Raw genomic sequence first — 24,501 nt, forward strand, 5'->3', positions numbered from 1 at the left:
ATTTCTCCAAAAAATAAGTGGTCCAATTTCTAGAAATTAATACTGATAGACGTTAAACTCGTCGTGTCAGGTGGTGGACTTTATACATAAATTTTGTACCCTGGACACTGGCACTGTTTTGTAGCCAATAATGTAGCTGCAACAAATTCAAATCTTCTACACAGGCAATATACGAACATAACAGCCGTCTTCTTATAAGGTATTTAATTAATTGATTTTCATATGCTTGGAGAATCGGAGATATGCTCATATGTTGGCCCCATTAATTGTTATCCGGATAAAATATGAGTTGTTATTTTCATTTTCACAACATGCATACGCATTATATATATATATATATATATATATATATATATGTAAATATATATAGAATAAGATTACGATATGGACCAACAATAAATCTAATATTTTTTTAAAAAAGCATCGGTTTTTCTGTTATACATACATAATAAAGTTGATAATTTTTTTTTTTAAAACGTCGATTTTGGTGCTGATCTGTATGCGAACTATCTACACAGTAATCTCATTTTATATATATGTATATATATTGAAATGGAGATTTTATATTAGTCCTATTTTCCTGTCTACCATGATAAAATCTCATTTCCATCTTAAAAAATATATAATTTTTTTACTTAGTTTATTTCTTTTTTTGGCTGATATTTTAAATGAATTGAAATTATATAAATGGTGGACTGGTCAGGAAAAAAGGGTCAAAAAATCCTTATTTGTCTCTTCCACACAGCAAGGGTATATATAAGAATATATATATATATACACATGTATATATATATACAGTCCGTTTATGGTGCGGACGGTCCTCATACGGATGACAGTATTGGTGACAGTTTTTTATAATATTGGTGACGATTTTCTAAAAAACCGCCGTTAATACTATGAAAAACCATCACTAATACTGCTGTCCTCAACATAGAATTTCCATATATATATATATATATATATACACATGTATATATATATATATATATTCGGTTTCTGTTGATTGCACATTGTTTGTTTTGATAATATCTAACAGTTTATAATTATTTGATTATAAAATACTGAATACGTCAAAATAATTCGACCGAAAAAGAAGAATATGTCAAAATAGTTTTTTGTTGCAAACTATTAAATATGTGCTTATTTAATTTATTAAATAAATAATTTAGAAATATTTGACAATAAAGTGTCGAGAATCATATTAAAGTATAATTATAAGGCAGCATGAACATGCTAATGAAAATTATTATTTAAAAAAAAGAAAAAAGAGTACAAAATGTGCAAATGGAGAGAGACGCTTCCAAAAACTGGTCAGCATGGCATGATTTCCTCTAGCAACATGTCTTATCTATTTCCCTACTTGATTAATGATGCTGTGAACTTCACATTAAAAAAAAAAAGAAAAAAAAGAAAAAGAAAAAGAAAAAGATACGTACAAGCACGGGGATGGAAGATAGTTTAAGAAGATAAAAATATATGTATACATATATATATATATATATATAGTAATAATTTGTTGAGAACATATTTTAAACATAAACTTTATGTATATATATATATATATTACAAATTAATATGGTGAAAGAAAATAAGTTATATATATATATGAATGATCTCTTAAGCAACGTTAAACTTTTTTTCTTTTCTCTTTTTGGCTAGAAAGCAACAATAAATTTATGTTAGGCATCAATGATAGAGAACTTTGTTTTTAACATATTTTTCACATTTATGTAATACCATTTGGTTAAACAATATATTTGAAAATTCTAGAATTATTAATTTTTTTTTAACCAAAATCTTATATATCATATTATTAATGTGCTATTATTTTATAATCATATTTACTTTTTATGATTTTAAGTTATATTAATTTTTCAACCAATAACCAACTTTCAGATTATTTGGTATCAAAAGTCTAATAAACAAATTTGTTAATTATAACATTGCTCTTTTTTACTATAAAATATAGTTAATTTCATCAATTATTCTAAATTTTGACATAAATACAAATTGATCCTTCTAATTTTTAAAATATCCTTACTCACCTTTTAAATTTTAAAAAGTTATTATTATTTTTTATTTACATCTTTTGAAATATTATCATTTTCACTCTTATAAGGGAGTTAATCATAATTTTCAAAATATAAAGGATTAAATTGTAATTGATGCAAATCTCATAAGATCAATATGAAAATATACCCCATAAAATAATTTAAAAAAAGGGTACAAATAGGTTAAAAATAATTTGTCATAACATTGTAATACATTTTAATTCAACTTAAGTTTAGCAATAGGGATAGCCTAGTGGTAATGTTTATATTTTCCATATATGAGGTCTTAACTTTCTAATTATATGTGAAAAATATTTACATTTTTTATTAGCTTAAATTTTTTATATATAATAGAAAAATAGAAAAAAATGATAACCCAGCTATCCCATTAACATTTTTCAAAAAATTGATAATTTAACTCTAATTCACCTAATCATAGATTTAAAATATCGAAGTAGAAAAAATTATCGTATAAAAAAAAAAAAAAAAAAAAAACTCTAATCTGCCCAATGATAAAAAAGCTTGAGCTTTCGAGATTGTTTAAATATATATAACTACTTGAGAAATGAGTGAGAAAAAAGTATCTTATCCATTTTTTCCCAACGACAGGAAAATTAAATATTTGCACATAACTTTTTCTAAAAAAGAAAAAAAAAATTTAATGTATTTATATATTTTTTTAATCGAAATTAGTGTATAAATTACATGAGCCTGAAAAGAAGCAAAAGAGGTCAACTTCCATAAATAGAACAACAAAATTTGATTTCATATGCAATCCCCTTTTAACGCATGTCCACACTAATTCCTTTCAGCGCTTCACCACTGTCTCTCTTCTCTCTATCTCTCTCTCCCCCTTGTCTGTCTCTCTCATTTCTCTTGCTAGTTACAGAAATTTTTTTTTTTTTCATGGTTAGGGTTCGGAAAACCACCTTTCTTCTTGCATGGTTAGAATATTCCCAATCTACCGTCCTCATGCCCCCAGTGGGTGGCAACCCTACGGGTTTCAGACCTCTGTCAGAGCTCAGACCGGTGACTCCGATGTCTATAATGGAGCTCCACTTATCTGCCGACCCACCCCCCATACCGATAGCCCATTCGGTATTTTTTACGGTGAAAACCCTCTCAATGATTTCTTCCCGTTGTTCTTGTTAGAGATGAGTTTTGTCATCGTCGTTACTCGCCTTCTTCGCCTTCTTCTCAGGCCTCTCAGGCAGCCTAGAATCGTTTGCGAGATTCTTGTAAGCTTTTCTAATTTTCATGTAACTTCATATATATATATATATATATACATATATATACACACACACACATATATATGATGGGAAGTTGGCGTCTAATTACATGTAATTTATATAGGACTCTGAATTTATTTTAACTTTTGAAATGCAAGGGTGGTATAATTATCGGACCGAGCATTCTTGGTCGCAGCAAGAAATTCAGAGAGTTCGTTTTCCCAGAGAATGCAGATTTCCTTGTGAAAAATATTGGAATAATGGGTTTCATGTATTTTCTTTTCATTTCCGGAGTGAAAATGGATATTGCTTTGGTAACAAGGTCGGGTAAAAAACAGTTATCTATTGCAATCATGGGAGTGCTTCTTCCTTTTATAACCGCGAACATTGTGGCATTGATCATGAGGAAATCAATGGACAAAGAACTCGCGAAAATTTCCTCCCTAGGAGCAGTCACATCGTCCATTGCCATAACAGCATTTCCTGTTCTTTATCCTATACTAAAAGAGTTAAACCTTTTGAGCTCCGAAGTTGGAAGAATGGCTTTGTCCACGGCTCTAATAAGCGATGCCATAGGTATAAATGCGGTTGCTGCATTTGAGGCAGCTAAACAAGGAGAGGCAAACAGCATCAATGCCTTGTGGTATATGATTTCTGTGATTCTTTTGGTGGGTTTCATGGTCACATACATTAGGAAATTCATGGCCTGGATTATAGCAAAAACCCCAGAAGGCCAATCTGTGGACCAAGCTTATGTGGTTTTCATATTTATGAGTGTACTGATTATAGGGTTCATCACCGATACATTAGGCATAGCCATTCTTAATGGACCTTTATGGCTGGGATTGGTGATACCGGATGGACCACCTCTCGGTGCCGCACTTGTGGAGAGGAGTGAGGCTTTTGTGATGGATATTTTAATGCCAGCTTCGTTTGCATTCGTTGGATTGTATACAGATTTTTCTTCTATGAGCTCGGTTAAATGGTCTACTTTGCAGCCATTGTTTGCCATGGTTGCGACAGGTTATGTGGTCAAATTTGTTGCAACATTGTTAGGTTGTCTGTTCTTTCAATTTCCTTTGAGAGATGGTGTTACGCTTAGCCTCATTATGAGCTTGAGAGGCCAGGTGGAGCTCATATTGTTCATCCACTGGATGGACAAAAAGGTACTTGTTTCTTTTCAATGGATAGAGATTTTCTGTCTCCATTTTCATATCCCTTTTTCTGTCCAATCAATGATAAAAGTCCACCTCATTTTAAAATGCAGTTGTTATTATTATTCTTTTCACTTAGCTTATTTTATTTTATTTTTATTAATCTTTCTAAATTTTTCGGTACAGTATTAACAGTGAACAAGAAAAAAGAAACAGAAAATCCACATCCTTTTCCTATATTGTTTTACCATATTATGTACTTACCATTAGAATCCGCAACTTTGAATCAGTTTCAGGTTTTTTCGTTTTTATATACAGATTATAGAGCAACCATCGTTCACATTAATGGTGCTATTGACGGTGACGACGACTGCAATAGTCACTCCCTTGATCAGCATCGTTTACGATCCAACAAGACCATACATGGTCAACAAGAGGAGAACCATCCAACACACAGCACAAAGCACCGAACTTCGTATACTAGTATGCATTCATGATCAAGAAAGTGTATCGGCCGCAATCGATCTTCTTGAAGCAACCAATCCAAACTTAAGCAGTCCATTCTCCATCTACGCTCTCAGGCTAGTCGAGCTTGTAGGGCGAGCCGCCCCGCTGTTCATAGACCACGAAAAGCAACCAGAGCCTTCAAGGTATGCAGATTCAGACACAATCCACAATGCCCTGAAGCGGTATGAGGAAATTCGACGTGGGTTTGTGAAGATCCATGCTTTCACGGCAGTAGCTCCAAAGCGAACAATGTACCAAGATATCTGCGAATTGGCTCTTCTCAACAAAGCCACATTCATCATCTTGCCTTTCAACAAGGAACGCATCGAAAAGATTGGAGGAACAGAGCTAGTTCGTGTCGGAGTTCGATCGGTGAACTCCAACGTGTTGGCCCATGCACCATGCTCTGTTGGGGTTCTGGTGGACAAAGGCCATCTTAGAAATCCTCTCATGGCTTACTCTTACAGGCACTCGATTGAGAGATTTGCAGTTCTGTTTTTGGGAGGAGCAGATTCCAGAGAAGCACTCGCTTATGCAGATAGAATGGCTGGGAATATGGACGTTTCTGTGACCGTGATTCGTTTTCTTTCGCACAATGGTGAAGGAGATAAGGAACTAGAGAAGAAACTGGACGATGGAGTTGTGACTTCGTTTTGGGTGAAGAATGAGGTGAATGAGAGGGTTGTTTATAGGGAGATAACAGTGAGGAATGGAGCAGAGACGGTGGCGGCAATTCAGGCGATAAATGATGAATCCTATGACCTTTGGATTGTGGGGAGGAAAGAAGGGATAAACCCATTTCTTCTTGAGGGGTTGGAGGATTGGAGTGAGAATCATGAACTGGGAGTGATTGGTGACTATGTAGCTTCGGATGATTTTGGAGGGAATGCTTCTGTTTTAGTAGTACAGCAGCAAATCTTAAGAGAACAAAAAGCAAACACCTTATGTGCGTCCTTCTTCAAGTAGATTAAATTTTTTTTGCTATGATATATATATATTTATATATATATATATATAGATATATATATTTTTTTTCAAAGTTTATATAATTTTAGCATTGGAAATTTGGAATATGTAATATGTAGGTCAAGGCTAAAACATTATTTTTGTTTTTTGGAGCCCTAATATGTACAAAGTTATACTTTGCTAAATTTATACAAGTCATTTACATTTATATTTTATTTTTCTTATTGGATGTTTTGTTATAATTTAAATTGTTTATGACCAGTAGTAATCATTGTTACTGGTTAGATTGACGGTTGGTATGATGATAATTGATTAACTTTATAACTAAAAACCTATATATTAAAAGTGTTTCAAATGGCATTTCTATTCAACCCAAAAAAAAAAAAAAAAAAAAGAAAGAAAGAAAAGAAAAAAAAAAGAAAAAAGAAAAAAGTACATTATGTTAAAAAAATTAAAAATATAGCATTCTATGATTTTTTATTTTTATTTTTATCATATAGTATTCTATGCATTAAATTGCAATATGATTTTGTTTTTTTAAAAAAATTGGTTGTCATATGGAATGTTGAATCCGGTAATGATTACAAATAAAAAATATTTTTTTAATAATCATATGAGTAATATTATGAAAGGTATTTTTATTTTCTTATGGATATGACACAAAAAATGGATTATACAAGATTAATAATTTACATGATCTCCAATAGTGTAGTTAATTTGTCCAAAAAAAAAAATCGCAGTTAATTGCATAAATACATTTTTTTTGGTAAAAATAATTTTATAACTACGTTTTTGTTTTGGCAGTGAATTGCATAAATACATAAAAGAAGAGACTCGTATACTTTACATAGATTTTAAATGGATATATTTCAGTATAGCATTTTTAATTTGCTATTTTTTCAATATTACATTTTCATTAGAAAAAATATTATTACGATCCTTTTATATTTTATTGTTTTTCACTTATTTATTCACTTTTTTTTTTTTTACATGGTCTTTTACGCTTCTATAGTTTTTCATCTATATTTTTCCCCAGGTACTTAATATATATATATATATATATATATCTATATATATATATTATATATAGTACTTAATATATATATATCTATATCTATATTATATATATAACAAAAAACACACACACAGAGAAAACACATATACATATTTTTTTATACATTACTAAATCTTAAAAATTTGATGCTGCAATCCTTTTCCCCAATTTATTAAAAAAAAAAAAAAACAAAAGTAATAAGTTCTATATAATAATCATAGTTGTTTCAAATATAATTTTAAAGGTTAAGTAAATCAATATTTAATGCATTTGAACTATTTTTAAAAGGAAAAAAAGTTAATTATGAGTTTAATTAAATTATTTTTTCATTAATTTTCATAATTTTTATTTTTTAAAAATGAATATAAAATATTAATTAAATAAAAAATAAATGAGTTAAATTTTAACTTTATTATTAAAAATTCTAAAAAAAATAGTACTGCATCGAAATGTAAGAAGATATAATAATATTTTTATAATAAAAATATAGTAATAAAAAAATTGAAAGTAAAATATGCTATAATAATATTTATCCGATTTAAATTAATCCAGACTCTTCACAAGTAATAATAAATATTCCTGGCTTGCTCAAAAAACGATACCGTTTCGCTATAAATTTTGACGTCTGAATTTTGCTTACTAAAAAAGTCGATGTTTCCGGGATCGGCTTTGCCATAAGCATCGCCTCTGCTTGTGTGTGTGAGCGTTGGGAAAGGCCCTCTGATATTTTCGCCGGCGACCTCTAAAAACTACATAGCATTTCGTCGAGCAGTGGAGCTCGTCTCTTTGAATTTAAAGGTGGGTTTTTTTATTTTATTTTTTCTTTCCTAGGGTTCTCTACTGCTACAGAAAGTGGATTTTAGGCTTCTTTTTTTTTTTTTTTTTAATTTTTTTTTTTTCATATAACGAATAACAATTGGCATGGCAAATTTCATGGATGACTGAAAACATTTTAACCTTTTTTTTAATTTTTTTTTTTTTTGGTAGTTTCTTTTTTTCCCGGTTTATTGGGTATATTTAATTTGGGGAGTAGCCAGTAGCCCCGTCTTCAAGTCTCTGTTTTTGATTCGATTATTGAGGCAAGAAATCTAACCCACATGGTCAAAATAGTCTACAACTATACTAATCATCTTTCTGTACTCAATTGAAGTCGAAAATTGTTTTTTCTTTTTTTTTTTTTAATAATAATTATATATATATATATATATATTCTTGGGAGGGCGTGGAAATTTATTAGTCTGCTTGAAGGCCAATGTGAAATGTAATCCAACATGTGTGGTTCCTTAATTTGACATTCTACGGATATGCAGAGGGACTTTTTTGTTATTTATTTCCAAAAAGGTTTTCATTTTTTTTTTATTTTTTTTTTTAATGATTCAAGCATGTATTTGCAGCAATGGAGGAAGACACATCCAGCCCTATTCGTCGAGTGTCAAGCAGAACCCGCAAGGTTGCTTCAAAGATGGCTGCTGCACTTGCAAGTAGTGATAACCGAGCTCAGGTTATTTATAAATTATTTCCTTACATTGCTCTGGCCCTGCCACTTGTAGTTTCTTTAATGTATATGATCTGATTTTACATTGGATGAAGTTTGAGTTTGGGTATCAATCTCTTTGTTTTAGGCTGCTCTTGCTCGCCTTGAAGCTTTGGAAAATGATAATGCTGGTATGGAAATGCAAGAAACTAATGAAGACGATGAGGCTTCTCTTGATGATGATGATCAAGGTCTAATTCTCATTGTTCCTTTGTCTTTCTCTCTATTTTCATTTTTTTTTTAATTTTTTTTTTTTTTTTTTTTTGAAATTTCCCGTCTACATGCTGGTATGAGACTCAATGATTGTTTTAACATCTATGCTTTTGATGCACAACTTAAGTATCAAGTACAGGATGATTTGAAGGCATAAATTTAAACTTTCAATCCTTGAATAATATGTGAATTGGTACTCTTCACGGTAAAGGATCCTGTGGAACTCTACTCACCTCAGAACTTGTTGATCGAAACTTATAATTATAAGCGAAAACTATTTAGTGCCTCAATGAAAAGAGAATTCTGTTTTGTCATTTAGAATTATATTAAGGGGTCCGACTTACACAAATGTACTCTGAATGACATGCATTTTTATTGGGGTGATGGTTGATGGTTACAGGGAACATTTGGCATTTTCTCTGCAATGGCTGTATCTATTACACCTTGCTTAATGTCTTTTTTCTTTCTATGCAGTGTACATGCAAAAGAAGATGTCCAAGAGCATGAAGCGTAAAACACGCCAGGCAAAAGCTCTTGAGAATGCCAGAAAGGCCCCAAGAACTTTCATTGAGCTCCTGCATGAGGTAGAATTGTAAACATGAAACTCTGCCTTCATTCATTGTTGGTTTTGGGTTTCCCTTTATGATTTTTTACATCACTCCATAAAACAGGCAAATCTGGAATCTTTGCCACCTCATGTTCCTTCATATTTAAAGGCTGCAGTAGGACCTCCAAGCTCTACCTCTCGCCGCCATTTCTGCACCGTTTGTGGTTCTGCTGCCAACTATACATGTATAAGGTGTGGGATTCGCTTCTGTTCATGCCGTTGCCAGAATATACATAATGATACCCGTTGTTTGAAGTTTGTGGCCTGAATGAATTTGAGTCAACCAAAATTTTGTAAATTTTATTAGACTGGATTGACGCGTTGTAAGTGTTCTAGAGCAATTTAATGTTAGAAGCGTTCTTGATACAATCAGTTAATAATTCTATTTTTATTGTGCCTGCTTTTGAGGTATTTATTCAATAACATTGGATAACGAGTCAATATTGTGGTATGGTAGGAGCTAAATTTGCCATAGGGGTTACCTATAATGCATTTGCTGATTTCTTGCATCTTTCCTCTTTGGCCAGTGCATACGTCTTACGTGGTGGTAAGGTTGGAGTTTTTGAACTTCTCAAGTTATCTGCTTACTAATCAAAAGGCTTAAATAAAAGGAGGTAAATTTCTTATCGCGAATATAATCGTTTTCATTAAATCATAAAACAAACATAATAACATAACAAATCATATACTTAATGAAGCATTGATAGTAACCTAACAAATCATATGCTTAATGAAGCATTGGTCCAGTTCTGGACTTAGAACTGCAAATGAAATCGAGTTGGAACTGAAGACATCTTTATGCAAACAAAATACATATCAATACAAGGACATTAGGAAGTAGCTAATCCAGCAACTGCTGTGGATGGCCTTTTAACACCTGATATTTAAAATCTTAAGGTTGGGGGTAGATCTGCAAATCCAGCAACTGTTTTGTTTTGATCTAAAGGCTGGTATTAAAAATCTTAACATGGGGGTAGATCTGCTGGTGGAGGTATGACGGACTGTGATGGTCCAACTCCATTCTCAACTAGAAAAGCCATCGTCAAACCCAAAACAAGATGAGCATCTAGATGACAGTGCAACAGCCAAACCCCTGTTTTGGACAAAATAATAGGAAAAAATCAAAATCAATAAATCTAAACTTGGTACTGACAAAGATTGTGGCCAGGGCAAGTAATTATATGAAAAATTATGAACTCTACCTGGATTATCGGCTTTAAATCGGATGGCTACCCATCCACCAGGAGGTGTTCCAATGGTATTTCTCTGTGGTGGGTCCACAAGGTTGAACTTGGCTGTATCTGTTGCTGGGTTGAAATTACCAAAACCTGAACCAACAACGTAGAAATGGTAGCCATGAAGATGCATTGGATGATCTTCTGTCGTGACAATGCTAGTGTCCTGAAACACAAGTTGTACGTTGGAACCATACTTCAACTTGAAGAGCTTAGTTCCACGACGTGGTTGCCACAATCCCCTGTTCACGTTCCCTGTATAATCAAACTTCACAGGAGGAGCAGGTGGGAAATCAGTGGTGAAGACACCAGGAACACCTTGGTAGTAAGCTTGCATCAGAGAATTTGTTCTTGGGAACACGAAAGAAATGTTGTTGATGCTGGCAGTGAAGCGAGTTCCATTTGGCCCTTGACACCGGGGACTGTTAGGAACTGAGCAATTGTTCAGTCCCAAACCTACTGTGAAGAACAGGTTCTTGTCTATGTTTGTAGGGACTTCCACTTGAGAAGGACTTTTTACCTGGGCAGTGAATGCAGTTGCAGTAGCTGTATCATTGAATGCTGGTAATTGTGGCAAGATTGGTTGCAATGGTTGTCCTTTCTTGCCACATGCAGCGGATTTATACTCGAGGATTGCAGTGGTGGTGGTGTTGTCGAAGGCAGCATTCATGGCAGTCTGATAGGCGCTTGCTGCCAGGTAGTAACGAGCCGGTGGCTGATCTGCAGTAACAAGGACGTCTGTAGTTTGGCCAGGTGCGATCATGATGACCCTCGTTGTGAAAGGCTTGGTGTAGGAAGCATCAGCAGAAACAACAGTCATTTGGTGGTTGGCGATGCTGAAGAAAAGTTCTTGATTCAATGCAGAGTTTACAATCCTCAGGAGAATTTTCTCACCCGAATCCACAGGAATTCTCACAGTATCTGCATGTAAAATTGTCAAAACAACCTCTTAATATGATTTTTTTCATGGAAAAATAAAATTGAAGTTCAAACAGAACAATTAAGGTAAGCATTGTTTGGCAAACCTTGGCTGGAGCATCTATAAAGATCACCAGGCTGACCGTTAACAGTATATGCAACAGACACATTTGGTGCTCCTCCAGTGAATTGAGCCTGCCTGAGAATAGCATTGGGGTCTCTGTCAAACCATTCTCCTGTAAATCCACAACATAACTTGTGTTAAGGAGTCCATTCTTTTGTTAAATGGGAAGAGATTTGAAGGAAGTTGAAAAGACAATTCTATGAAAACTTACCAAGAAGAACTGGGAATTCTTGCTTTGGCATGGCAAATGGGTATGAACCAAATTTGGGTAAAATAATGAGAACTCCATAAACAGTGCCTCTAAGCCATCTGCTGTGAGCGTGCCACCACAATGTTCCTTCTTGGTCAATGATTGTGAAGCGGTATGTGTAGGTTGCTCCAGGTTTGATTGGACACTGAGTAACGTACTCAGGACCGTCTGCCCATGGATTCCGTAGCTGTCGAACTCCATGCCTTATGGATAAGTGAAAATAATCAGTTGCAAAATTGCAAGTGCTTTGAAGTTAAGGTTCACCATCCTCAGGTATAGCAAGTCTTACTTCAGATACTATTTACTGAATTTACAGGTAGAGTTTTAGCTTAAATTTCTTGCACGATTGGATGGGAAATTTCTTTTCAGGACAATCTTATTAACTTTGTATTTTTTATACTTTAATTTAAATGAGACGGTTCATTGAATTGAGTTTCTACTTCGGCTTATTTCTAGTAAGATGCATGAATTAGCAAATACGCATGCACCAGTTTTATGTTAGTTAAATAAAAAACGATGCCTACCAGTGTATTGTAATGTTTTCCTGTGCACTATTGACTACTTTGATGACAAGAGAATCTCCATTTCTGACTATCAAAGCTGGTCCTGGGAATTGACCATTGACAGTCATTATGTTGTGGTTTTTGCACAGCCTCTTCACTGGCGTTCTTTGAACCTAAAATTTCATTGCAAGCAAAAATAAAAAAGAGTAAGAACATAACATAAAAGCCTTAAAACCAGTTTCCAATAAATGTGAATGAATATAATAAAGAGATTGTGAATATGAAAGACATACGACAAACTGATGGTAGTGAGTTTCAGCATCTGCAAAAGAAGCTTGGAAAGCAAGGAAGGCAAAGAGACCAAGGAATAGCCAAGAGAAGCAAGTTTTGACACTTGATTTGGAAACCTCCATTGCTTCGTTTGCCTTGGATTAATGAAAGTCTTGATAGTGGTGTGTGAATTAGAACCAAGGGAGACCAGGTACTTATACTAGGATAAAGTGGGAGAGGGAGAGACTCAATTCAATATTTTAAGTTCAAAAGAGTTAATGCATTTGGAAATTAGGTTTTGAGTCAAAAGAAATATACTAAAGATTTAAGGACACTAAAGATCTAAGGACATTTTAGTCCAACCATAAAGGGGATTTGTTGCACCCACTAGCCCCAATCACTTGTTAAACAAATATTGGAGATTTTATCTGTGTGTTTATTCAACGCAAAGTATGAAAACACCCTCATTTAGTTATTCAAGTGTAATAAATTTTCTTCCATTGAAAGTTTCCTTTCTAACCAAAATTCAGCAGAATATTTTTTTAAAAAGAAAAAAAAAAAAAAGGTATAAAAAAAAAGAAAGAGGTTGATGGATGATAAACCAGAAAACAATTTAAAATCTTATGAACTCAATGCACAAATTGTTTTTTCCATCTAGTTTTCCTTGTGTTTACACCCAAAAAATAATAGGGTTTCCTTCAAACTTATTAAAAAAAATCCGGGAATCGTTTGGTAGCTCAACCATCCAATCTCTACATCTAATATGAACTTAATATTCACTTTCTATATATGTTGATGTGATGTTTCGACTTGTTCTTTTTTTTTGGTATTTTCTTATTTATTATTAAAAATCTAGAACAGTTAGAGAGTGAGGTTGAATTTTGGTGTGGTTGGTAGAGGAAAAAATAATATAATGTTTTTGATTTAGGCTGACCAATTATTCCGTTATACAACGAGAGAGACACTTAAAGCTCTGGTCATTGACAACGTTATTTTCTCACAATAATAAACAATTCACTCACTTGCTCCATCGTCTTAATGGGATTTTTTTTTTTTTTTTTCTGAGATATATACAGAGAATAGGGTTCTAGTCAATGAAACATCCTTTACTTAATTCTATTTTTATATACTATAAATCCTTAGTCAAGCAATAAAAAAATTATCTATACTATACAAGGTTTTTTAGTGAATGACTAAGCCATGCAAGATTGTAGATTAATCTCAACTGCCATTTTTGTCATTGCATTTTTTGACGAAGTATGAGATACTTATGAAGTTCAACGAAATTCGATTGAATTATCTATAAAATTCATCGCCTGTATTGAAATTTTGCATTCGTACAATTATACAATTCACAGAAGCAATATAAATATATATATATATATATATATATTGAAATTACTATGGTATTACATTGAAGTTTTATAAAGAAATTTATATATACACACATATATATATATACATATTGAAATTACTATTGTATTGGCATTGAAGTTTTATAAAGAAATTAGTTAGTTATCCAAAAAATAAAATAATAATTGGATAAGTGAAGTGGGACCAAGCCTATGGAACTGCCTCACCATGCTAAAAGTTTATTTATAAGCTGATTTGTCAACATATTTAGTATTTGCTAAAACATCAATCAAGGCACTAATTAACATGACGAATAGTTCAACAATTCTTTCGTAGTCATAAAAATAATTGAAATGAAGCAGGTTTTGACAGCTCTGTCTTCAATTTTCTTATAAAAACTACTAACCATATGACGAACGCTACTCATAACCAATTAACATCTAAAAATGAATTAGGTAGCCTGCCAATTGACCCACAACATTGCTAAAATAATCATTTTGCTTTCATTACTTTTCAACAAATAATATATAAACTTCAAACTTCTATTACGTGTTATAGCAAAAAGGCTCTTCTCAGACGTATTTCCAAAGTTTTATCGTGTTTGACAGAGTGGAACTCTGAAGTTGTCAGCCTATAATTAGGAGGCATCTAGGCAGCTCAATTTCAACTTCAGTGAGGTCCATGATCTAAGTTTGGACCTTTAAATGTCGATGTTAATATAAAAAAAAGATGGAAATAGAACAAATTCTAGTCTTCATTCCTCCAGATTGACAAGACTTGTCGATCTGCAGCTATGGTCATTCAAGTAAAATGAAAGAGACCCTTGTAACTAATTGTCAGACACTGTCAACACATTTTTCTATCCAAAACCGATTTCCTCATCACCTATAACACACCAAACAAAACGAATGATTTAGACATGTTTTGAAAATGTTGGATCAGAGTGTATTTTAAAATAATCTACATTTGAAGTGTTGCATGGTACAACTCCAAAATTTATGATTAAGAATACAAAAACAGCTTCAAGCTTGACAATATTCAAAAAAACAAACATCGAAAATTTTCAAGCGAAAAAATTGCGCTTATTTGATGTACACTGTCCCAAAAAAAAAAAAAAATTAAAAAAAAAATACAGGAAAGGAAAACAAAAACCACCAAAACCGGCTACTGCATGCACCAACAGCTAGCAAGGACTTGGAGATCAAAGAACAAACAAGAGAAGAACACGTATTCAATACCCTCGAAGTCTTTCCAGGTTGGATCAGTAGAACCTTGGACAGGATAAGTGGACCCAAAGTGCCAACCGACCAGACCCGAGAACCGAAACTACATCCACAGAAGCAACCACTCTTCAGAATTGAAATACCTGCTGTTTTAATGACTGCAGCATCTTGAATTTTGACTCGCAAATCCGAAGAAATTCAGCAAATACTGAACGCTTCCCGGTTACTATTTTCCTTGCAACATCAACAGGGTTCCAAGACTTCAATGCCTGGGATATCCGATCACCAAAGTCAATATCATTTATGGATGAGACCAAAGCTTCTAAAATCTGGAATACCTGCCCAGGACCCTCTTGTCCTTTCTTTTGCACAGAAGAGAGCAAAAATTCCAAATTCTCATCCTCTGACCTGTTTATCTGTTCTCTAACCCAATTTATAACTTTTTCAACCATGTCACATAAGGACTGGACTGAATGACGTAAATATGACAGACTGGATAGATCTGAAGGTCCAGTTTTCTTCTTCTTCTTACCAGATGGAAGAGATGATCGAACACAGGATTGAATCACAAGACCATGCCAAGCCAACGGCTCAGTGACCAACTGCACCAAAACTGGAAGATCAACCATAGGATAGCAAATTGAAGACTCCAAGGAGCTAATCTTCTCCATGATATATTTCTCCAGCAGGGAATCCACAATGTGCCAAGTTTGAGAATGAGATCCATCCTCATGTGCCCGTAAAAGTTCGTGGGAACTCAAGTTCCATGAATTCAAAAACACAGCAAAGTTTAACCAGTCGATCAAGTCCACACCAATAACCTATAACAGATTTAAATGTAAGTCCCTAAAATGTTTTATCATACTTGATAGCAAAGAAACCAAAGCAAACTTAGCAAGCTAGTAACTTATATAGTATTGCCCTTTTTCATTTCAGCCAAAAAGGGAGCATATCTGCCAATTGATTACATGAAATATAAGCAGGGTCAGATTAGTAACAAACAAACATACCTCTGAAGACTCTGTACCACCAGAAACCCCCAAAACAATGTCAATTGCATCACTTAAAGAGAAACCCAACAATTTCGCATAACGTTCAAGTAAAATCTTCAGCTCTGAGGTGATTTTAGGGTCACATATTGAACCATTGACTTCAAGATTCTCCTTGAGTGAAGTTGAAGCACTCTGTATAGACAGATAAATCATCCGAGGAAGAAGGGATTTTCTCTCTATAACCCTTCGCACGTTTTCTTCTCTAGCTTTAACCTAGTTTTAGAGCCAGCACAGAGAAGAACTTCAAAATTGAAGAATGTAACAAAAAAGAAATCTTAAATAAATGTATTAGGAATTTTTAATACCGTGACTACGTTAAAACAAACCCTTCCAACCACCAAACAATTTATACAAATTACAGTCAAAGGAGAGTATTGTATACCGAGTTTTCTCTAGGACAATAGGAAACTCCTTCAAAAGGTCCTGAAACCGGTGGAAATTTAGAATTTAGTTCAACATCAATATAACAAAAAACAGTAATACACAATATTTAAATCTTAACAACAAAAACTACTGCAAAACAGAATAGTAAACTTTTACAAATTCGATAAAAAATTCTATTGTATGATCGGCTTTAACATCCTATATAAATGAACACAGTTTAAAAATGAAGAATTCCATCACACCAATAGATATTTCCTGTTATACATTGTGTATGATCTAGTCCAGGAAACATGCTTCTTGCAATTTTCGTAGGAAACTTGAAAAACAATTACCATTCTTTTCTGGGCTTTTGCCCCCTGTTTGACAATGTTAATAACATTTACCACTGGAGATAAGGTGCATGCAACACTGACCTAAAAGATAATTTCTGTCTGAAGTTGGTGTCCACCATGGTCGTAACTGCAAATCTTCATTAAAGGTCAAAGACTTCGATCCAATCTCATTAGAGAGTTCAACGAAATGAATCCCACATTTCAAGCTTTCAAGAGTAGCCTAAATAATGTTTAATACAAGCGTGACGTTATTATTACTCAAAATACAAAAGCAAGGATTTATTGCTGAAGTTGCATTTAAAATATTACATCTTCATCTTTAATATTATCAGCATGCTGCTTTAGCTTTAGAATGGGTGCTTCAACCCTTGCCACCAAATACTGGTTAGAGTGTTGCAGTCGTTCTTTAAACTGGACAAACTCAATTACCTGTAATATAAAAACGTATAAATCTCATGGCTTTCTGTAATCACAATTATTGTAGTCTTGACAGAGAATTTAATCTAGTTTTAAGCATAACATATTATATCATACATATACCTATAAATAGTAATTAATCTGATTGTTTGGAACCAATGAAGCAATTAATTTACAATTAACTTAAAAATGGAAAAATAAAAAATAAAAAATCATGAAGTTAAATACATGCAAGAACTAGCAAGTATCTTACATACCTTAGAGTAATTCCTGTGGCGATATGCCAGAAAAGTAAGATCTGCAGATTCTCTAAAGAGATCATCCATAAACTTGAGATAATCCTGTAGCAAATTATTTAAATCTACCCAAAGTGGAGAAACCAACATCTGGGGTAAAATGTGGTGTGAAACAGTTTCCATCAAGATATTTTTCACATCCAGCGATTTAAACCTTCAAAAAAAAAATAATAAATAAATAAATAATAAAAAAAATAAAAATAAAAACTTAAAATAGTGATAAGACACTGCATAATACCAAATGCTACATAGCCATTAAACCAGACCAGCACTAATCAATATGTAAGCGGTTTCATATGCTGAAAAATGGTGATATTTTCATCTCTTAACATTCTAAATTCAAATGAAAATTAACCAACCATTCATGTGCTACAGAAAGGGCACCCAAGTGAGAATACAAATGCAGCAATAAGATCTTGTACTGCCACACAAATCTGCAAAACACAACCAGATAGTCAATTTTACAAACATAACCAATGGAAACAGATGGTAACTAAGTAAAACAAGTTCTCACCTTCGAATAGTCAAGCCAAACTCCAACACCATAATTGCCTCTAAAAGATACCCGAGATTCCTAGTACGCCAGTATAGCTAATAATAAGAAATGAAAAATCAAGCATTATAAATATGTTACTAGCACTGGTTTCATGGATTCTTCATAAAAATGATATGTTCATTGAATGTATTAATTCAAGTATGTTTCAATCCAGGACAATATAAGTTAATTCTCTGACGCTTGACCTCTTACCCCTTGTTAATTAATCTTCTTCTTTTCTTTTTTTTTTTCCTCTTCCCAGATATAAATTCAATCTTCCCCACCCAACCCAACCCCAACCTGCCTCTTCCCCTTCCCCTCCTTCATCCCTGCGACCACCCTAACCAATCACCTAAGTAGGGTACAGTTCCTAAAATTGAAAGAGGACATATAAATAATTTAATAAAACACCTGTAAGAATTCCGTGATGTCTTAGGCAAGAAACTATTTGTAAATGTAAAATGATACCTGAATCAACACATTGCACACCATCGATAGCAGCTCTTCACCATGCATGCTTTCTTGTGGATCCAAGTCCCTTGAAAGTGGAAGGTATTTACAGTACATCTCTGCCATTTGTACAGCAGAGCCTTTGAGTTCTGTGGAAAAATAACTATTGTTAAATAGTGATTCAACTATTAAAGGAGCTTGAAAATATAACATGAAGAGATAATGAGCCAAGAGTCAACCTTGTTTAGTGAAACATTATTAATATGAGTCAAGGAATATGTAAGGTCTCTTAAATGTGCCCTAGGAAGTCTAAAAGTCTTTTAGAATATTGATTAAGGCTGAGCCTATAATCAGATTCGCACCCTCAAAATGTAAGCATCAGTATTGAGTTAAAAAAAAAAAAAAAAATCAGTATTTTCTCCAGAAAATTTGGGTCCCTACCAATCCAAGGCTTTTCCTTGATTTCAAGGGTGTTTGGAATAAAAATTAGCCACCATATTGTTCTCTGTTTACATAAAATTGGTAACTCAATAGAGGAAGTTTCATACCATGCACATCTTACATGATGTATTGAAATGAAGATAAATTTAAGAATTGTTAAGAGAAATGAGATTCTTATACAAAGAATTACAATATAGAGATAATGTACTATGATAGTGTAACATAAGCTGAAGAACATCTTAAAGTTTGAAATTGACAATTGTAATTCTGAAGGCTTGATTATTAATCTTTGCCAAACTAATTAGCAGGCTATCATTACCATAGTGGCACGTCTAAGCAGGATTTTCCATAGGAAAAAAAAATAAAATTAAAATAAATAAATTGACAAAACAACAGAAAGAATTAGAATTCAAGAGACACACCGCCCACCGAAGTCTCCAACATGTTTCCAATCAATTCTTGAATTTTTAAGAGTGTTATTGACCGCCCAAGGACTTTTGTTGGTGCTGTTGATAGGCAGGCAGAGTTTTTCTTTAACTTCTCCAGAAATTCTGTCTTCTTTTCAGGGGTTAGGACATCAAGAAACATTTCAACATCAGATGCAAAGGAGGCCAAGTGGCCAAACCTGAATCAAAAGATGAAAAGCACCAAATACCAGAACCATTACTGCAAAACTATCTTACAAGTGCATCTTAGAGAAACAAAATGAAGGGGAAAATACAATAAATTGGAATTTCATATAATCATCAGCCAGCCAAGAATTCAGAACCATGCAACCAATGCAGATGGTCCATCAACATCACATAACAGCCATAAAACCAAAGGATTCAGAGATTTAAGGGTAAAATAATAAAGACTAAAATGAAATCCAATTTTAATTCATAGAAAAATTATAGGAAGTACTAATAGTATACCTGATGTAGTATTGCATCAGAGCCTCCATTAATTTGTAATCATCGCCCTTTCCATGTAAGTGCTTCCTCCTTTCAATTTCAATATTTGCATAAAATGGGCCCCTTGTGAAATTATTATTGGAATCCTCCTGTAACTTCTGTACCAAAGCTGAAGCTTCCGATATTCGAGAATCAAACTGCATATTCAATTTGCTATCAAACTATGTGCAAATTTATAATTAATCTCCTTGAAAAATAATTAAACAACCAACAAACCATAGTAGTAGCAACTAAAATCCAATATAAGTACGCACCACTTCATCAGCCAAGTCTGAAATCTTGCAGTTAATGGATTTAGGTGGATTAGTTGGATTATCCATAGCCATATTGCACCAGTTGCTGTCATCCTCCAGCAAACAGCCTAGATAATGTAGGAAACCCTCCCAATCATCCGGGCTGCCAGATGAAAAAAAGGGATTAAGACTTGAAAATTTACGCAAAATGAAAGTTCATAAAAGACAACATTCAAGGAACTGAATAAGACTATAACACACTGTCCGCTGGCCCTACTCTAAGTTAAAAGCTGCCCATATGTGTTATGCCCTAAGGCTTCAATTGACAATTCTAGCCACAGTCCTTATAAGGAACTTCTATAAAGACATATTGATTAGGGAAATGAGTAACTTCAAGTTCCAGGTAGATGGTCACTATTTCAGTCCCGTGCCAACACAAAGATCAACATCTTCTACTTACAGTGACAGCAATCATACATCCCCATCATAATTAACCAAATGTAAAGCACATTTAACAATATGCTTCCATCAGCAACAGTATGGTAACATGAAAAATACCATATTCCTATATTGACTGAAACCGTTATCCTAAAACTTAAATAATTGGTGTAAAACTTGTTATCATGAAACCATAGTGAATAACTACCATCAATTGCTAAGAATAATATCTTCTATTTGCTTTTTCTTGAGAGAATTTCTCCACATTCATACATACCACAGTTCTAAGATTTTCTGAAATGTATTGGCAGCAGCGGCATAATCACCTGACCGAGCAAGAAGCCTCCCCTGTCAACTTAAAGTCAAAGGGTACAAGTTGATAAGAAGCAAACAAGACTATTTGAGTTTCACAACATTGAATCTCCAAGCAAGCAAAAATTGATTTAAGCATCCACACTTAGCTTAAAATATGTGATAATTGATGTCAAAACTAAATTACTAAAGCCTACAAAGTACCTGTATGCGTAGTTTATCAACTTCAATCATTAATAGTGATCCTAATTTTCCAGAGAGAATTTCCAGTGCATCCCCATACTTTGCTTGTTGCTCCAGTAAGGAAATATAGACCATAAGTGCTGCAGTAGGATCCAGTCATTTATACAAAATAAACATGTACCAATAAAACAAAACTTTTCCTGATGTTATGTCAATACCTTCAGGCTCATGCAAGCTATGGGCAGCAACATGCTTCTTAATTAATCCTTCTGCTAAGAGTAATAACTTCTCTCCCCCATTTCCACAAAGCACCTATCAGAAGTTCAAGCCTTGAAAGAATAAGAAAATTGATAACATGGGTTTACTTTAAAAGCAACAATCAATTTCACAATACATCATGAAAAGTTTAGCAGAAGCTAATAGTTAGGAAGTTAAATAAATAAATTTCTTGCTTGAAATAGGTATATTAGTAATATTCATGCCTTTAAAAATTATGGAGATTGATTCAAATTAGTCTAAGTGTTAGAAGTTTGTATTAACTTTGGCTTCGATTTCATTTTCAAAATAATTGTACACAACATGCTAAGATCTCCAAACGCTCCAATTAATTATGTGCAGCAAACCAAAATTAGGACTTAACTGTGAACAAGGAACGTCTTCAAGACCTTTCAAATTGCACAAATAACTATCTCTAAATTTTCAACTTCCAAACAGCCTAGGCATTCTTAGTGCTAATGTTAATAATTAACCTTATGGCCATCAATTAAAACCTTTATTTAACCTCTTCACACATGGGACTGCAGTATTATCGAACCTGAAACCAGATCAGATTGTTCAGCTGCTGCAACCACCAACAGGTTTGATCTCGACTTTGGAGACCGCAGGTTTTTGCGAGCAATGAAACTGCAGGTAAAATATTCTCTTAAAATTTAATTTATTTGAAAATATTCTATGTTTAAGACTTTTGTAGTTAATTGCACTAGATATAGATTTACAATCTACTGACAGTACTTGAACTTCATTAGACTTTCTAAAGGTGTATATCAGTCTCTACTCTCTATAAATAATAAAACCATTTAATTTTGGATTACATCAAACATTTTGACGCTAGATTTCGGAAGCAACAAGGATTTTCTACCATTTAAGATCAAAAGCGAAGTTAGGGTATCACACATCAGTCAAATAAATTTGCAAAACTACCACAGCATTTAGAGTTGGATATTACAATCTGCATATTTAAAAATCAAAATAAGCATGCTAGTTTCATAAATACTATTCTGTTATTTGTCAATTCATTTTTCATGTTTGGTTTTGTCTAGGGGCATCATGTGATGTTAAAAATGTCATTGCCAGTAACCAGTCTGTGAAAGAAAAGGCTAACAGATGATGATGCATAAAATGGGGGCCGGGAGGGAAATGAAGGAAGCAAAGAAAGCCAGAAAAACCTGTAAATGGATGCTGCAAACTGCCCAGAGCAAAAATCTCTCTTCACCGACGAGCTTATACATTTTGATAGCTGTCTGTAAGAAATAAAGACAAATAAATTTGGGCTAATTTTTCAGCTAACATGCATAAGCAGATAATCAGAACACAAAACACCAACCTGTTGCTGCTTCACAAATGAATACTCCCGGACATAACAATTAAAAAGCCCCATCATTAGTTCCAGATTACTCGGAAATTTCCCGCATGCATATTCATAGCAGCTAGTGGCCAAGTCCACTGATTAAGAAGACAATTGTCAGATATTAAAACATGAACACGTCTGTTATAGTACAGGTGTGTTAACATTAACAAATATTCAAGCAGCAAAAAAACTTATACTGACGGTGATCAAGTCGTTGGAAAACAATTTGAAGTGTGCTTAGAGTGAGATCATCCATTAAGAAAGAGTCATTGGTGTATAGTAGCTCTTTGGCACTTAAGCAAACAGATAATGCTTCTTCGGCTTTTCCCATCCTTTCCAAGATGAGAGCTTTAAGCGCCTGCAGAAGTTGCAACGAAAGATTTAACACAAAACCCATCTCGAAATGATCCACACAATGTCATTTTGACAGAAGCATAAACACAATAAAGCAGGCACATCCACTGACTAGCTGAACAAGATAAAGCGGTTTGTAACTTGGACACTTAGCAGATACATTGCATGGATATTCTTGACTCACTCTAAAAGATTTCAAATATCAGAAACAATGTACAACAAAGGCGAATTCCTCTCACTACAAATTTACTGGTTACGAGGAATAAACGAAAAAAATGTACCTAAATATTCAAACCACTATCTGCCAAAAGCATTATCTTAACAACAAACCTCAATCATTTGGCCATGGATAAGCAATTTACTATTTAAACATTACAATTTCCAGATGAAGCAAATTATTGTGGTGGTTATAGTTACCAGAGCATAAGGTGAGTTTGGAAACTTGGCGAGAAGTGTAGAAGCATGCTTGAGAGCAGCTTTGAACTGCCGAGAATCGATGGCATCCCAAATGGGTCGGACACGCCGCTCCGGTATCCCGCCAGCCAACCCGAACTTCGACGCCATGAGGGGCTCGGTTTAGGGTTTAAAAAAACACCGTACCTTGAAAATTTGGCGTACTGTTGGTTATGCTGCAACACTTTGTTCTCTTTGGGGAAACACAAAACTGAGAGAGAGTGAGATGAAACTTTTGGGCTGTGAAAAAACCATAAACCTAACCTGATAGTTTGGATGCGAGGTTAATGGAAGCACTGGATGGGAAAGATCTTACTCCTCACCCGTATTTACCTATTCCGTAATTTCGCGCTTCATAAGTAGAGATGGCAATTTGCCCTGCAATCCCTAATTCCTGCAGGTGCCTCGCCTAATAAAGAAATTAGAAGAGAAAATGAATTGGATTGATTTCGGTCTTAGACCGAAAAATATAATCTAATATATATATATATATATATATATTGATTTTTCTAATTTAAAATTCAAACCGAATTATTAACGTATTAAATTCTAATAAAATTAAATTATTTATGATCGATTTAGTTTAGATTGATTCATCGGTTTGAAATTTATTAATTTATAAATATATAATACAAATAAAAATTTTTTATAAATATAAAATATAAATAATAAATTATAATTATCCAAATATAAAATACAATTAGAATAATATAACATATTTTACAATAGAAAATAAAAAATAAAATGTAACAAATGATACACATCATGCATTTATTAAGTAGCAAACATTAATGTCATCATCTCATTCTTATAAAATCAAATTAAAATTGTTATAACAAATAATGTA

At 33.4% G+C, this 24,501-nt stretch overlaps 4 protein-coding genes across 6 annotated transcripts; 2 read left to right on the forward strand and 2 right to left on the reverse strand.

The window, feature by feature from the left end:
* Positions 1-2,888: 2,888 nt before the first annotated feature.
* On the forward strand, positions 2,889-6,089 carry LOC107411526 (cation/H(+) antiporter 24). The gene is made up of 3 exons (XM_016019128.4): positions 2,889-3,289; positions 3,442-4,449; positions 4,756-6,089. Exons 1-3 carry the CDS (start codon positions 2,993-2,995, stop codon positions 5,908-5,910), a joined length of 2,460 nt encoding a protein of 819 aa, XP_015874614.2. The 5' UTR covers positions 2,889-2,992; the 3' UTR covers positions 5,911-6,089.
* Positions 6,090-7,571: 1,482 nt separating this feature from the next.
* LOC107411525 (SWR1 complex subunit 6) lies at positions 7,572-10,048 on the forward strand. 2 transcript variants are annotated; one of them, XM_048469241.2, is made up of 6 exons: positions 7,572-7,762; positions 8,359-8,465; positions 8,587-8,689; positions 9,186-9,295; positions 9,383-9,510; positions 9,846-10,048. In XM_048469241.2, the coding sequence occupies exons 2-6, from the start codon at positions 8,361-8,363 to the stop codon at positions 9,907-9,909; spliced, it is 510 nt and encodes a 169-aa protein (XP_048325198.1). In that variant the 5' UTR covers positions 7,572-7,762; positions 8,359-8,360; the 3' UTR covers positions 9,910-10,048. The 2 variants fall into 2 exon arrangements, with proteins under 2 accessions (XP_048325198.1, XP_048325197.1); XM_048469240.2 differs by lacking the exon at positions 9,846-10,048 and having other exon boundaries at positions 7,575-7,762; positions 9,383-9,701.
* LOC107411524 (laccase-13) lies at positions 9,988-12,862 on the reverse strand. 2 transcript variants are annotated; one of them, XM_016019125.4, is made up of 6 exons: positions 12,642-12,856; positions 12,370-12,521; positions 11,807-12,048; positions 11,579-11,707; positions 10,521-11,474; positions 9,988-10,411 (listed from the first exon to the last, which is right to left on the reverse strand). In XM_016019125.4, the coding sequence occupies exons 1-6, from the start codon at positions 12,759-12,761 to the stop codon at positions 10,281-10,283; spliced, it is 1,728 nt and encodes a 575-aa protein (XP_015874611.2). In that variant the 5' UTR covers positions 12,762-12,856; the 3' UTR covers positions 9,988-10,280. The 2 variants fall into 2 exon arrangements, with proteins under 2 accessions (XP_015874611.2, XP_048325195.2); XM_048469238.2 differs by having other exon boundaries at positions 9,988-11,474; positions 12,642-12,862.
* Positions 12,863-14,891: 2,029 nt separating this feature from the next.
* LOC107411622 (N-terminal acetyltransferase B complex auxiliary subunit NAA25) lies at positions 14,892-24,102 on the reverse strand. Its single transcript, XM_016019235.4, has 19 exons — positions 23,619-24,102; positions 23,049-23,205; positions 22,824-22,942; positions 22,666-22,740; positions 21,439-21,532; positions 21,242-21,360; positions 21,003-21,073; positions 20,309-20,450; positions 20,016-20,191; positions 19,524-19,726; positions 18,679-18,809; positions 18,190-18,266; positions 18,035-18,109; positions 17,637-17,829; positions 17,272-17,391; positions 17,044-17,182; positions 16,629-16,669; positions 16,205-16,459; positions 14,892-16,015 (listed from the first exon to the last, which is right to left on the reverse strand). Exons 1-19 carry the CDS (start codon positions 23,763-23,765, stop codon positions 15,323-15,325), a joined length of 3,027 nt encoding a protein of 1,008 aa, XP_015874721.3. The 5' UTR covers positions 23,766-24,102; the 3' UTR covers positions 14,892-15,322.
* Between the last annotated feature and the right edge of the window lie 399 nt (positions 24,103-24,501).

Source organism: Ziziphus jujuba, chromosome 10 (assembly GCF_031755915.1).
Source record: "Ziziphus jujuba cultivar Dongzao chromosome 10, ASM3175591v1".
Classification (NCBI taxonomy): Eukaryota; Viridiplantae; Streptophyta; class Magnoliopsida; order Rosales; family Rhamnaceae; genus Ziziphus; species Ziziphus jujuba.

Excerpts from the sequence above, each read along its gene's own strand:
- LOC107411622 (XM_016019235.4), bottom strand. The coding sequence starts at position 23,765 with ATGGCGTCGAAGTTCGGGTTGGCTGGCGGGATACCGGAGCGGCGTGTC. Across the intron at positions 21,361-21,438 it reads TAGCTTGCATGAGCCTGAAG|CACTTATGGTCTATATTTCC; the intron begins GTATTGACATAA and ends ATCCTACTGCAG. Across the intron at positions 21,074-21,241 it reads TTGATAAACTACGCATACAG|GGGAGGCTTCTTGCTCGGTC; the intron begins GTACTTTGTAGG and ends TTAAGTTGACAG.
- LOC107411524 (XM_048469238.2), bottom strand. The coding sequence starts at position 12,761 with ATGGAGGTTTCCAAATCAAGTGTCAAAACTTGCTTCTCTTGGCTATTC. Across the intron at positions 12,522-12,641 it reads CTCACTACCATCAGTTTGTC|GTTCAAAGAACGCCAGTGAA; the intron begins GTATGTCTTTCA and ends ATGAAATTTTAG. Across the intron at positions 12,049-12,369 it reads GAAAACATTACAATACACTG|GCATGGAGTTCGACAGCTAC; the intron begins GTAGGCATCGTT and ends CTTATCCATAAG.
- LOC107411525 (XM_048469240.2), top strand. The coding sequence starts at position 8,361 with ATGGAGGAAGACACATCCAGCCCTATTCGTCGAGTGTCAAGCAGAACC. Across the intron at positions 8,690-9,185 it reads TCTTGATGATGATGATCAAG|TGTACATGCAAAAGAAGATG; the intron begins GTCTAATTCTCA and ends CTTTCTATGCAG. Across the intron at positions 9,296-9,382 it reads TCATTGAGCTCCTGCATGAG|GCAAATCTGGAATCTTTGCC; the intron begins GTAGAATTGTAA and ends TCCATAAAACAG.
- LOC107411526 (XM_016019128.4), top strand. The coding sequence starts at position 2,993 with ATGGTTAGAATATTCCCAATCTACCGTCCTCATGCCCCCAGTGGGTGG. Across the intron at positions 3,290-3,441 it reads GAATCGTTTGCGAGATTCTT|GGTGGTATAATTATCGGACC; the intron begins GTAAGCTTTTCT and ends TTGAAATGCAAG. Across the intron at positions 4,450-4,755 it reads TCCACTGGATGGACAAAAAG|ATTATAGAGCAACCATCGTT; the intron begins GTACTTGTTTCT and ends TTTTATATACAG.